The following is a 13780-nucleotide window of genomic DNA, read 5'->3' as shown; positions in this document are numbered from 1 at the left end:
CCCCTTGACCATGTCTACCTCCCTCCAGCCATTACCACTCAGTCCCCTCTACCATGACTACAGCCCTCCAGCCATCACCACTCAGTCCTCTCTACCATGTCTACCTCCCTCCAGCCATCACCACTCAGTCTCCTCTACCATGTCTACCTCCCTCAAATCAAAATCAAATCAAATTTATTTATATAGCCCTTCGTACATCAGCTGATATCTCAAAGTTCTGTACAGAAACCCAGCCTAAAACCCCAAACAGCAAGCAATGCATGTGAAAGAAGCACGGTGGCTAGGAAAAACTCCCTAGGAAAAACTCCCTAGAAAGGCCAAAAACCTAGGAAGAAACCTAGAGAGGAACCAGGCTATGAGGGGTGGCCAGTCCTCTTCTGGCTGTGCAGGGTGGATATTATAACAGAACATGGTCAAGATGTTAAAATGTTCATAAATGACCAGCATGGTCAAATAATAATAATCATAGTAGTTGTCGAGGGTGCAACAAGCACGTCCGGTGAACAGGTCAGGGTTCCATAGCCGCAGGCAGAACAGTTGAAACTGGAGCAGCAGCACGGCCAGGTGGACTGGGGACAGCAAGGAGTCATCATACCAGGTAGTCCTGAGGCATGGTCCTAGGGCTCAGGTCCTCCGAGAGAAAGACAGAAAGAGAGAGAGAATTAGAGAGAGCATATTTAAATTCACACAGGACACCGGATAAGACAAGAGAAATACTCCAGATGTAACAGACTGACCCTAGCCCCCTGACACATAAACTACTGCAGCATAAATACTGGAGGCTGAGACAGGAGGGATCAGAAGACAGCCATCACCACTCAGTCCCCTTTACCATGTCTACCTCCCTCCAGCCATCACCACTCAGTCTCCTCTACCATGTCTACCTCCCTCCAGCCATCACCACTCAGTCTCCTCTACCATGTCTACCTCCCTCCAGCCATTACCACTCAGTCTCCTCTACCATGTCTACCTCCCTCCAGCCATCACCACTCAGTCTCCTCTACCATGTCTACCTCCCTCCAGCCATCACCACTCAGTCTCCTCTACCATGTCTACCTCCCTCCAGCCATCACCACTCAGTCTCCTCTACCATGACTACAGCCCTCCAGCCATTACCACTCAGTCCCCTTTACCATGTCTACCTCCCTCCAGCCATTACCACTCAGTCTCCTCTACCATGTCTACCTTCCTCCAGCCATTACCACTCAGTCTCCTCTACCATGACTACAGCCCTCCAGCCATTACCACTCAGTCTCCTCTACCATGACTACAGCCCTCCAGCCATCACCACTCAGTCTCCTCTACCATGTCTACCTCCCTCCAGCCATTACCACTCAGTCTCTTCTACCATGTCTACCTCCCTCTAGCCATTACCACTCAGTCTCCTCTACCATGACTACAGCCCTCCAGCCATCACCACTCAGTCTCCTCTACCATGTCTACCTCCCTCCAGCCATCACCACTCAGTCTCCTCTCACTCAGTCCTCTCTGTCACTGATGCATCAGATGCAACTGATGCTACTGATGTTCTCCTTCTATTTCCTGCATCTTATTACAGTGTGTGTCCGTTGTTCCTTTATACCATTACCAGTTAGAATTTACACTGAAAGTGCCACATTTTTACTTTCAATAAGCATGATAAGTATATGTATATTTAGCTTTAGATAGCAATTATTGGTGCTCTTTACTCATTCCCTTCCCTGTAAGTGGTCTCTTTGAGTCAGGCTTGTAGGCTACTTAGCCTCCGTATATTTTGTAATGCTTGTGTAGGCTGTGTTACTGGTTTGTTTAGCTTTGGCTTTAGGTCTTAGCTACAGGCTGTACTGTGGTCATGTGCAAGGTCCAGTTTCTCGGCGTATGGCACATGTTCCAGTGGGCTGGTCATTAACACTAAGCCATGGATTTTTACACTGCTGTTTTTTGCATGGCTTACCAGAGAGACACAATGGCAGATTCCAGGACTAAGGCCCGTGACTGGTAGACCACGGCTCCACTTTAACAAAAAGTGTAATTTGATTAATTCTGCTCTGTTTCAATCCAAAAGCTGTGCTGGCTAAATCAAATAAAGTGGATTAACTCTTCCACCGGATAAAGCAGATTAAACTGGTAAACACAATCACTGACTGATGCATAGGACCTTCAGGGGTGGAGCCTGTAATAGAGGTAAAGAGGCATTATCACTGAAAGAAAAGGAATGGGAGAAAATATTTGGGGTTTTAAGTTGAGGGTGTTTAATTGTAAAGGAACAATGGCAACCGTAGCACTTCATATTTTACACAACACTGACAATGATTTACACACACAACACAAGGCATGAGTTCCATTACAGAAACCTACCTTGAGAATCGTACTGCTACCTTTTCCCCATCCTGAGGCGTAGCCTTTCTTTGCCACTACTAAACTTGGATGCTGTACTTCCTGAAAACATTAGCAGCCATAATGCAAGTGATAGTGTTAATGAAAGTTATTCAGCCAGTATTTCTGGAGAGTGAATCGTTAGCATGTCTCTTGATCCCTGAAGCGATGTTCCCCCCAGGGCGAGGGGAGAGAGGGCGGAGGGGCGGCCATACTCAGTCTGTTGGATGGGATCCAGAGATCCAAGCTGGCTCAATGAGAGCAGAGGTGGGGAGGCAGCTGGACAAAATCCATTCCCAGAGTGAGTGTTCTGCTGAGGCAGGTAGGCTGACCTTTCAGCCGTCCAATAGGTCAACCCTCGGTAGTGTGCCTGGACATCCGTGGCTAAACGCCAGCCCAGCCCTGGTAGCGCTCACAGTAAAGCCCATATGAGCAGCAGCCAGCTCTGATCAATGGAACTGCCTGGGCCTGGCAAGTTATAGTACTGTAGGTGACCTACGCCTCAGACAGAACTCGCTCTCACCAGGAGAGATGACGACACAGGAACTGTACAGAGTCAGACTGTCCTGTACTAGAACCATGGAAGTACCTACAAGGGCCACCAACACTGTAGGCAGGGACGCTAAATCTTACTTTTGATGAGCTACATGGCCTGTTTTATAGGCATTGGGCAACTAAGCAACAATGTCTTCTGTTTGGTCAGCACAGCACAGCTGTAGTGGTAGAGAACAGAACAGTACAGCACATGTACTGTACTGTTACCTCCCACCTTCTCTAAGAGACACTCTGCTCTTTGGTTAAAATACCCTCTCCGGTTATTCCCCCCAGGTCCCCACGGAGTGAGAGAGGAGCCCCGGTTTTTGACGGCGCGCGCTGGAGAGAGCGTGATCCTGGGATGTGACGTGTCCCCTCCCCTGGACGGCCAGCAGCCCCCCTATGTGGTGGAGTGGTTCAAGTTCGGAGTGCCCATCCCCTTCTTCATCAGCTTCCGCTTCCACCCTCCTCATGTCGACCCAGAGTACACCGGTAAGAACCAAGCCTTCCACTCTCCTGATGTTGACCCAGAGTACACCGTTAAGAGCCTTCCACTCTCCTCATGTTGACCCATAGTACACCGGTAAGAGCCAAGCGTTCCAACCTCCTCATGCCAGAGTGGCCTGCTGCCTAACACACGCACACACACAAACACACACACACACATACTTTTTAAGATCTGCCTGGCTAGCTATTCCCATGAATCCCCATTTCCCATTTCTCACCAAATAAATAATTAATCTGGGTGGAACAGAGACTAAATGTACTGTCATTGCCCGGCTAGACTGGCTAGTCCTGCAAGGCAGTCAATGTACTGTGTTCAGCCTATATTTCTGGGTCTTGATGTACTGTATTTAGCCTATATTTCTGGGTCTAAATGCATTCATGATGGAGATGAGAGGTTTCGGATTGCCTTTTACAGTAGCAGAGCTCGTATGTGGGGGTAAGCTAGCTTCTCATGACTCTCTGTGTCTGTGAGCTTTACATCGGCATAGCTGAAGACTGCAGTCTATTTTGTAATTCCACTATGACCTTATCTTTTACAAGGGATTCTATCTTAGATGCTGTTGAATAATGATGTTATGGTTCACATTGTATATAGGTTGTATTTATGTTAAAGTGGATTGGGGGTGGCAAACCTCTCTCTTGCAGGGAAAATACAGACTTTTACTTTTCGACTGAGTATTACGCTTCGGCAAATGTCTTATTCAGTGCAAGAAAGAAATGGAGTGCTCCTCCTCTAGTGTGTTAGCCAGTTGCCCAAGGTGATATGCAAATCTAACATTTAAAATAAGCTATTTTTGCACCAACTCAAGCAAAGAAACAATCAATAATTCAGATACTGTATGATATTTAGTTTTTTGGGGCTAGGCTGGTCTTACATCTCCCAAACCCAATTCCCAGTCTCTCCTCCAATCAGAGCCAGGGAAAAGCCTGCAGAGGGATTATGGTCTTTAAAGAACTGAAAGTTTAGCTGCATGGCTCTCTTTAGCTCTTCTCTCCTCTGCTCTCTCCATAGCTATTGCAGCAGTGCAATGGATCGAAGCCCATGTGTGATATGAACAAACCCAGAGGGCAGCAGTAGTGTTAGATTACAGTATGTGTGAATGCCCTGGAAGGGCTGGTCTTGATGTGGATACAGTATTGTTAACTCTGTTTACAGCACAACTCTCACTCGGTGACAGATTGAACCTGAGGTCGATCCCTACCCTTCACGCCACTACTCACACCACTCAGCACTTCATCACCCAGGCAAAAATAGACCTGACTTTTAAAGCCTTGCGTTATTACTGCAAGACTGCAGTCTCCCCCTTCCCTCTACCTTCTTCCCTTTGCCTTATCGATTTCCTGCTCAACAAAAACCCGCCATTTTCTTCCCCAGGTATGGCAGCCGTCCCGGGGAGAGGCTATCTATTGCATCTATATGCAGCGCAGCTGGAAGACCAATCCAGCCCGCCCTCGACACCAATATGTTTACCTGACATTCAAAATGAACAAACAAGCAATAGTACTTACAGGACATACATTGCATTCGGAAAGTATTCAGACCTTTTGACTTTTTCCACATTTTGTTACGTTACAGCCTCATTCTAAAATGGATTTAAAAAAAAAGAATATCAGCAATCTACACACAATAACCCATAATGACACAGTGAAAATGTTCGCAAATTTATAAAAACTTGAAAACACAAATACCTGATTTACATAAGTATTCAGACCCTTTGCTATGAGACTCAAAATTGAGCTCAGGTGCATCCTGTTTCCATTGATCATCCTTGAGATGTTTCTACAACTTGATTGGAATCCACTTGTGGTAAATTCAATTGATTGGACATGATTTGGAAAGGCACACACCTGTGCTATGTAAGGTCCCACAGTTGACAGTGCATGTCAGAGCAAAAACCAAGTCATGAGGTCGGAAGAATTGTCCGTAGAGCTCTGAGACAGGATTGTATCGAGGAACAGATCTGGGGAAGGGTACCAAAACATTTCTGCAGCATTGAAGGTCCCCAAGAACACAGTGGCCTCCGTCATTCTTAAATGGAAGAAGTTTGGAACCACCTAGACTCTTCCTAGAGTTGGCTGCCTGGCCAAACTGAGCAATCAGGGGAGAAGGGCCGCAGTCAGGGAGGTGACCAAGAACCTGATGGTCACTCTGACAGAGCTCCACAGTTCCTCTGTGGAGATAGGAGAACCTTCCAGAAGGACAACCATCTCTGCAGCAGTCCACCAATCAGGCTTTTATGGTAGAGTGGCCAGATGGAAGTCACTCCTCAGTAAAAGGCATATGACAGCCCGCTTGGAGTTTGCTAAAAGGCACCTAAAGACTCTCAGACTATGAGAAACAAGATTCTCTGGTCTGATGAAACCAAGATTGAACTCTTTGGCCTGAATACCAAGCGTCACATCTGGAGGAAAACTGGCAACATCCCTACAGTGAAGCATGGTGGTGGCAGCATCATGCTGTGGGGATGTTTTTCAGCGGCAGGGACTGGGAGACTAGTCAGGATCGAGGGAAATATGAACAGAGCAGTACAGAGAGATCCTTGATGAAAACCTGCTCCAGAGCACTCAGGACCTCAGACTGGGGCGAAGGTTCACCTTCCAACAGGACAACGTCCCTAAGCACAGCCAAGACAAATCAGGCGTGTCTTTGGGACAAGTCTCTGAATGTCTTTGAGTGGCCCAGCCAGAGCCCGGACTTGAACCCGATCAAACATCTCTGGAGAGACCTGAAAATAGCTCCCCATCCAACCTGACAGAGCTTAAGAGGATCTGCAGAGAAGAATGAAAGAAACTCCCCAAATACAGGTGTGCCAATCTTTTAGCGTCACACCCATGGAGACTCAAGGCTGTAATCATTGCCAAAAGTGCTTCAACAAAGTACCGAGTAAAGGGTCTGAATACTTATGTAAATGTGATATTATTATTTTATTTTTTTTATAAATGTGCACATTTTTCTAAAAACCTGTTTTTGCTTTGTCATTATGGGGTATTGTGGGAGATTGATGAGGGAAAAAACGATTTAATCGATTTTAGAATAAGGCTGTAACCTAACAAATTGTGGAAAAGGATCTTTGTTCCAGGGCACGGCTCTAACAGAGGAGAGAGTGTTTCAGTCTGTTCATCCGGCTCGACTGTCAGGGCTGTAGCAGAAGCCGTGTTGGTGCAGTGGGTTGGAAGCTGTGAGACAGATTTCAACATGCCTGGTTTCCTCAACTTCGCTCATTCTCTGTGACATGACTTCCTACTTTTAGATTTCCTCTTTATCTCCTGAGCTTTCAAAGAAAAGACAGTCTTTTTCACTATTGACATTGAGTGCTTTCCTATTCCAAGCCCTGTGCTTCATCAGGTAGCTGTGGGGAGCTGGGGGAGAGAGAGAGGGAGAGGAGAGAGAGAGGGAGAGGAGAGAGAGAGAGAGTGAGCGAGAGAGAGGGGGGGACAGAGAGATCTTGCCCTCCAGGTAATGTTATCCATTAATCCTAATACTGGCAAGCAGCTCTCCTCTGGCCAGGGTCTGTTGATCATTTGTTTATTGTGAGCGTTTGCGAAGTAGTATGCATTGTGAACAGCTCAAATTCAAATCCAATCATTTTCATTTTGGGTCAAATCAAATCCCCCTGACCTTGATCATTTGCATTAGCATTCTTTATATTGAAGCCATCTGTAATTAAACTGGATAGGTTAGGGGTTATCTAACAGCACCATCTCAGGCCACAGAGACCCAGAGAAGATGCTATTGGCAGATTAGCTACGTCTGCGTCTGCTGTGTGATGTCTGTGTCAGCGGTATGTTAGTATGTTGGTGTGGGTTCTGCGTGTGACACTGTAGTGTCATTAATGAATTGAACAGTCAGGGGAATAATGAAAAAGCTGTGTTAGCTTCATCCATGTTTAGATATGCGCATCACACTGATTGGTGTCCATGTTCATGGTGCTCTTTGGGTACACTGCTGGCCATTTTGGGTGTACCGTTTGGATCTACTCAAATTCTATGGTCCTGACTCCTGACCCTCCCTGTGTTCTTCTCTCCCACCCCAGGTAGAGCCAGCCTGCATGGGAAGGCGTCTCTTCAGATTGACCCAGTGCGCTCAGAGGACCAGGGCTGGTACGAGTGTAGGGTTCTGATGCTGGAGCAGCAATACAACACCTTCCACAATGGCAGCTGGGTGCAGCTCACAGTCAATGGTGAGTCACTGCCTGCGTCCCAAATGGCAGCCTATTCCCTATGTAGTGCACAGCTTTTGACCAGGGCTCATATGGCTCTGGTCAAAAGTATTGCACTATATAGGGAATAGGGTGCCTTTTGTTTCACTTCACTGTCACTTTACTGTCAGCACCAACCGATTGGAGTGTGGTAGGTAGCTTTGGAATTGGGACCCAATATAGGGAATGTGTTTCTACAGTGTAATCTCGTCAGATGTGTGTGCTCGAGTGATTCATGACAATGTTCACCTCATAGGTTGCTTACATTCCATGCCTCAACAGTTTTAATTGGTCTGCCTCAGATAGCTATACTGTAGCTAACTACATTCTGAAGATTTTGTCAGAACATTCCTTCTCTCTGATTCAGCATTCAGATGGTGACAATGACTTGTCTGTCTGAGATTTCAGATTTACTGTGTGCGTGCTGATTTGTTTTATCACTTGGGCGATGTTTGGATTTTTAGTGATTCTATGTGGTACTGTAAAATAATTTGTCCCCCAAAATAATTGTTTTCATGATTTATGGCCTTTTCCTTGTAGTCACTCTATCTATGTTTATTATGTGATGCTAAAGCTCTGATGAGTGGCAATCAGGGTTCAAATCAAAATCAAATTTATTTTTATATAGCCCTTCGTACATCAGCTGATATTCTCAAAGTGCTGTACAGAAACCCAGCCTAAAACCCCAAACAGCAAGCAAAGCATGTGAAAGAAGCACGGTGGCTAGGAAAAACTCCCTAGGAAAAACTCCCTAGAAAGGCCAAAAACCTAGGAAGAAACCTAGAGAGGAACCAGGCTATGAGGGGTGGCCAGTCCTCTTCTGGCTGTGCAGGGTGGATATTATAACAGAACATAGTCAAGATGTTAAAATGTTAAAATGTTCATAAATGACCAGCATGGTCAAATAATAATAATCATAGTAGTTGTCGAGGGTGCAACAAGCACGTCCGGTGAACAGGTCAGGGTTCCATAGCCGCAGGCAGAACAGTTGAAACTGGAGCAGCAGCACGGCCAGGTGGACTGGGGACAGCAAGGAGTCATCATACCAGGTAGTCCTGAGGCATGGTCCTAGGGCTCAGGTCCTCCGAGAGAAAGACAGAAAGAGAGAAAGAGAGAATTAGAGAGAGCATATTTAAATACACACAGGACACCGGATAAGACAAGAGAAATACTCCAGATGTAACAGACTGACCCTAGCCCCCCGACACATAAACTACTGCAGCATAAATACTGGAGGCTGAGACAGGAGGGATCAGAAGACACTGTGGCCCCATCCGATGATACCCCCGGACAGGGTTGGGGAGTAACGGATTACATGTAATCCATAACATGTAAGGGATTACAAAAAAACAGCAACTGTAATCAGTTACGTTACCTGCAAAAATATTGTGATCAAATTACAGATACTTTTGAAAAACTACATGATTACGTTGAGGATTACTTTTTAATTCAGAAAGAATGTTTGTGGAAAAAAACATTTACACTTCTCTGTTTTCTCAATGACATTCAAATCAGCATTGAAAAAATACACAAGTTTAAGTTTGTTCACCTGAGCGAGTCTGACCAGAAGTCAGAGACCACTATGATGACCAAATGTGTTGGATCGCTGGAAAAGAGCATGAATAGGCTTTTGTAGGCTACAGTCCAAGCTATGTCTTCCAATGGTGCGACTGCTGTCGGCATCCAAAGATTATCCAACTTGAATAAACACTTGGAGGTAAGGATGACAGCAGTGGTGTAGTCTACGGCGATACGGATATCACTTATTATTGATATCTACATAGCGCATTGATGTAAATCACACTGCTGCTCTCTCATTTAGCTATTTGCACCTTACAGATTGTGGTTGTTGTGGATGGCTGTTCGCAAATCTAAATGTGTATTTGAACCCAATAATGGTTGAATTCAAGAAGTGCAAGGCATTTTGAACAGCTAACTAGTAACTGTAACGGATTACATTTAGAAAGTAATCTACCCAACCCTTGTGTCAATTAAAACAGCTGTTTTCAGGAACATCGCACAGACAGACACATTTCAGATTGCCTTGGGGATAAAGGGATGAGAGACTAGTAAGAAGGGGAATTGATTGTGGCCTGCTTAACACAGTTCCGGCAGGGAATGTCTGGAATAGTCTGGGAGCAATCAAACTGATGACCAGGCGGGAAAAGAAATCAGCACGTTTGCACTTCACAGGAAGGCCCCAGTGGGTTAGCGGCTAGCTGCTTCTAGCTATGTAATGTGTTCCAGTACATTGTTCAAGACCAGAACCATGTATTTACAGAGCTGGGCTAGCTTTTAGAATTAAAAAAATAATAATTATTCTAGACATTCAGTTACATAGCGTTATTTAGATATTATCTATGTCTTGTTAATGGGGCACTAACATGGCTGTCATAGAATGTTGAAGAATCATGCAGAACCCTCTATGTCCCATCTCTCTAAATGCATGGTTCTGTTCAAGACCTAGAGTCAACTTACAATGATGCTCATGATCTTTACTATTTCATCTTCTGAAAACCAAATCGGTTTTATATTCATATTTTCTGATGGGTTCTGATTTTATTCATTTTGTCTGATGTTATAATAGACAATAAAAAATACTTGTCTTGGAGAAATGTAATATAATTTAATTGCACGTTGCCGTATTCAATTCGGTTTGCAGGGCCACAGATGCTAAAGTGTAGCTGCAGCATATCTGTTCATTCCAATTATTTTGGTCTCTCTGCTGGTGTTATTCAGATACAATACATCTCTTATTTGGCCGTCCTCCGGCTGGATAGCGGTGGGTAGTTATTTCTCCATATGATGCAGGCATTTGAAAATAATGGGTTCGACTAAATGCAGTCGTCTCGTTAGAGTCATGTTTTAACATTAAACAGTGTTTTTTCCCTCCAGATAGACACCTCACAAGGACTGAAGATATTATTAGTGACAGTTTGCAGTTTATACTGTCAGATTCACACACTCAAAAGGTATTTTTGGTTTGAACTTATGCTCACTGTCTGTGTGAGGCTCATGCATATTCTCATCAGGAACTTTCTAATCTGTAACTGATTTTAAATGCATATACAGTTTACTTGACATTGGATGAGGTTCACTGTAAACCTGATGGTCACTATGAAACTGAAAAGGTAGATTAAGAACAGGGAGACTACCAATGTGTCTGTGTGTGCAAGCATGCATCTACACACTGTGTATTTGTATGTGAGAACATTTGCATGTGTGTTACACCGTACCCAAACTGGCCGTGTGCGTGCGTGTGCATGCGTGTGCCATCGTGTGCAAATAGATTTTGTCCCCCCACACCAAACGCGATCATGACACGCCGGTTGAAATATCAAAACAAACTCTGAACCAATTATATTAATTTGGGGACAGGTCGAAAAGCATTAAACATTTATGGCAATTTAGCTAGCTAGCTTGCAGTTGCTAACTCATTTGTCCTGTTTAGCTAGCTTGCTGTTGCTAGCTAATTTGTCCTGGGATATAAACATTGAGTTGTTATTTTACCTGAAATGCACAAGGTCCTCTACTCCGACAATAATCCACACATAAAACGGTCAACCGAATCGTTTCTAGTCATCTCTCCTCCTTCCAGGCTTTTTCATCTTTGAACTTATATGGTGATTGGCATCTAACTTTCATAGTTACCACGACGACCGCCCGAACTCAGTTCATCTTTCAATCACCCACGTGGGTATAACCAATGAGGAGATGGCACGTGGGAATCTGCTTCTATAAACCAATGAGAAGATGGGAGAGGCAGGACTTGCACCACGTTCAGCGTCACAAATAGAACTGACTTCTATTTTAGTGCTTGGCAACGCAGAAGCTCGTTGGCAACGCAGATGTGGGTGTGGGTGCAATAAATGAATAACATGTATGTTTGAAATTCATTTTGCAACTCTCGCGCACACGACGTGAGCGGTGTGGTCAGCATGTAAGGGTACATGTCTCAGTATTTCAACGGTTCAGTGTGCGCGCGCTTATGCATGTGTGTGTAATGGTGGGTGTGTAATGGTGGGTGTGTAATGGTGGGTGTGTAATGATGGGTGTGTAATGGTGGGTGTGTAATGGTGGGTGTGTAATGGTGGGTGGGTAATGGTGGGTGTGCATTTGGCTGTGGCTAAATGAGTTCCCTATCTACTGAGTTACACTCACGGTTGCCCTGCCAGGGAGTGTCACCTGCGCAGCCTCTAGGGGGGTGGGAGGGAGTGTGTGAACATCTGTGTTTGTTTGGTTTGAATGGCTTCCTGTGCAAGCGGGCACACTGCGTCTCTATGGCCGTCCTCATCAGTGTTCACGCTCAACTCACTCGCTTACTCATTCACTCGCCTATGCTCTCCCCCTCCCCTACTGCCAGACCTTTACACAATCACTGAGTTGTCTGGATAACGTGTTTGATGTGTCATTATCCTTTGTGTTGGAACCAGTTTTGGTGTTTGAGTTCAAATATTTTTTAAATATTTTGTTTGTCTATACCTTGTTTACGGAAGTGTAATGGCAAAGGTGCAGAGCATAAGGCTATTGCCTTGTTTTCCCAATCGGGACTGTTGGGGCTGTACCTGAAGCCAAGCTCTCATGTCTACTGAAAGAGCCAGATCAAAATGGCTGGCAGTGTTTGTGCTTATTTTGAGACATCTGTGTGTTGAATTGACATTCAGAGGCCTCGTCATGGCTGCTTGTCCTCTCAAAGGGTCTCTGTTGGGAAGGCAGGTGCTCTCCTGGCCAGGCTTCATCACAGATACTAAAGGCAGCCATTTCCTGTGGCCAGTGGAATCTACATATGATACACTCCCTGCTTTGAGTTCCTGTTTGCTGCCCTCTACTTCCTGCCAAACAGAAAGAGGATTCATGCCCACTCAGTGGCAGGTGTCAGATGGCAAGACCTTGTGCCCGAAAGACAGAGAGTTCACTGTGGTGCCTCCTCTCCTCTCCTCTCCTCTCCTCTCCTCTCCTCTCCTCTCCTCTCCTCTCCTCTCCTCTCCTCTCCTCTCCTCTCCTCTCCTCTCCTCTCCTCTCCTCTCCTCTCTTCTTAATTTAGTATCAGTTAGCAGTATGCTAATAAATCAGCAGCTTTTGGATAGTGCGAGAGAATACATAAGTGAGAGACACAGAGAGTGAGAGATTGTGCATGTCAGCTCACACAGCTGCAGTAACTTCAGAGACAAATAGTCTTAAGGGGATCTCTTGGTGCCTTGAGGGAAAATTGTTGTTGGGTTGCGGATGGAAAGTAGAGTACAGTAAACAGTAAAGGGCTAAATATATGCTGCAATTCGATAAAAATGCATGATGATCCTTTCGTGCTGTAAGTAGCAGTCCTCGGGGAAAAGATGCTCTCTCTCCCACTCTGGCTGGCTCTATACTGTAAATGTTAATTTTGTCTGAAATCTGCTCATAAAGGGAAATCAAAGAAAAACTGTGTAAAAACTGTGCAGTCTTCCAGGGAGCGGGAGAAAGAGAGATGGCGAGAATGAGGGAGAAATAGAGGAAGGCAGAGAATCAGAGTGAGAAGGAGAGATGTCGGGGAGCAGGTATGGCGCTCTATGGAGGCCATCTGCTCGTGTGGAAAGGTCTACAGAGGAGAGTGGTGTGAATACAGAAGCAACTGAATCCAGGAATAAAGAAGACGTGAAAATTATCAAAGTAGGGCGAGAATGTGATGCTCAACTTGGCTTTTTGTAGAACATCTCCTAAATTCCCCACTTGGTGACACGTACTGATGTGTTGTACCTGATAATGGGCGGAAAGAACTCCCCTGTCACCCAATCCACTCACAGTAAATGCCACCTCCTGTTTGCCACCTACTTAGTGTAAATGAATGTTAGGTCATCTAAACCACATTATAGATGTGAATCAAAGATGTAGACCTGTTCATAGAAAATAATCTACACCACAATCCACAATATGGTTGCGCATAAAGCACACTTGCATTGTAAATCACTACAAAAACCAGAGCTGGTTGCTTAATGTGCAAAAATGAATATACTGTAGTAACATTACAGAACGACAATACCCAAATAAGTAATTGAGAGAATGCCTAGAACAGCTGTTAAAGAGATCGAACGGGATCTTAAGCACATTCGTAACATATCATACGATCCAGCAGGACGTAACATATCATACGATCCAGCAGGACGTAACATATCATACGATCCAGCAGGACGTAACATATCATACGATCT

The 13780-nt window shown here is 45.0% G+C and overlaps 1 protein-coding gene across 2 annotated transcripts in view; it reads left to right on the top strand.

Moving 5' to 3' along the window:
- The window catches only part of igsf9ba (immunoglobulin superfamily, member 9Ba), a 91258-nt gene that overhangs the window by 34355 nt on the left and 43123 nt on the right, over positions 1-13780 (top strand). For both annotated transcript variants that reach the window (XM_014162997.3, XM_082966654.1), the window contains exons 2-3: positions 3184-3381; positions 7431-7577. In XM_014162997.3, the coding sequence (XP_014018472.3) occupies positions 3184-3381; positions 7431-7577 (345 nt within the window). The remainder of the gene's footprint in view (positions 1-3183; positions 3382-7430; positions 7578-13780) is intronic.

Source organism: Salmo salar, chromosome 20, assembly GCF_965601325.2.
Source record: "Salmo salar chromosome 20, fSalSal1, whole genome shotgun sequence".
NCBI lineage: Eukaryota > Metazoa > Chordata > Actinopteri > Salmoniformes > Salmonidae > Salmo > Salmo salar.
The sequence above is the reverse complement of the archived record's forward strand: the minus strand, read 5'-3'. Positions and strand labels throughout refer to the sequence as shown.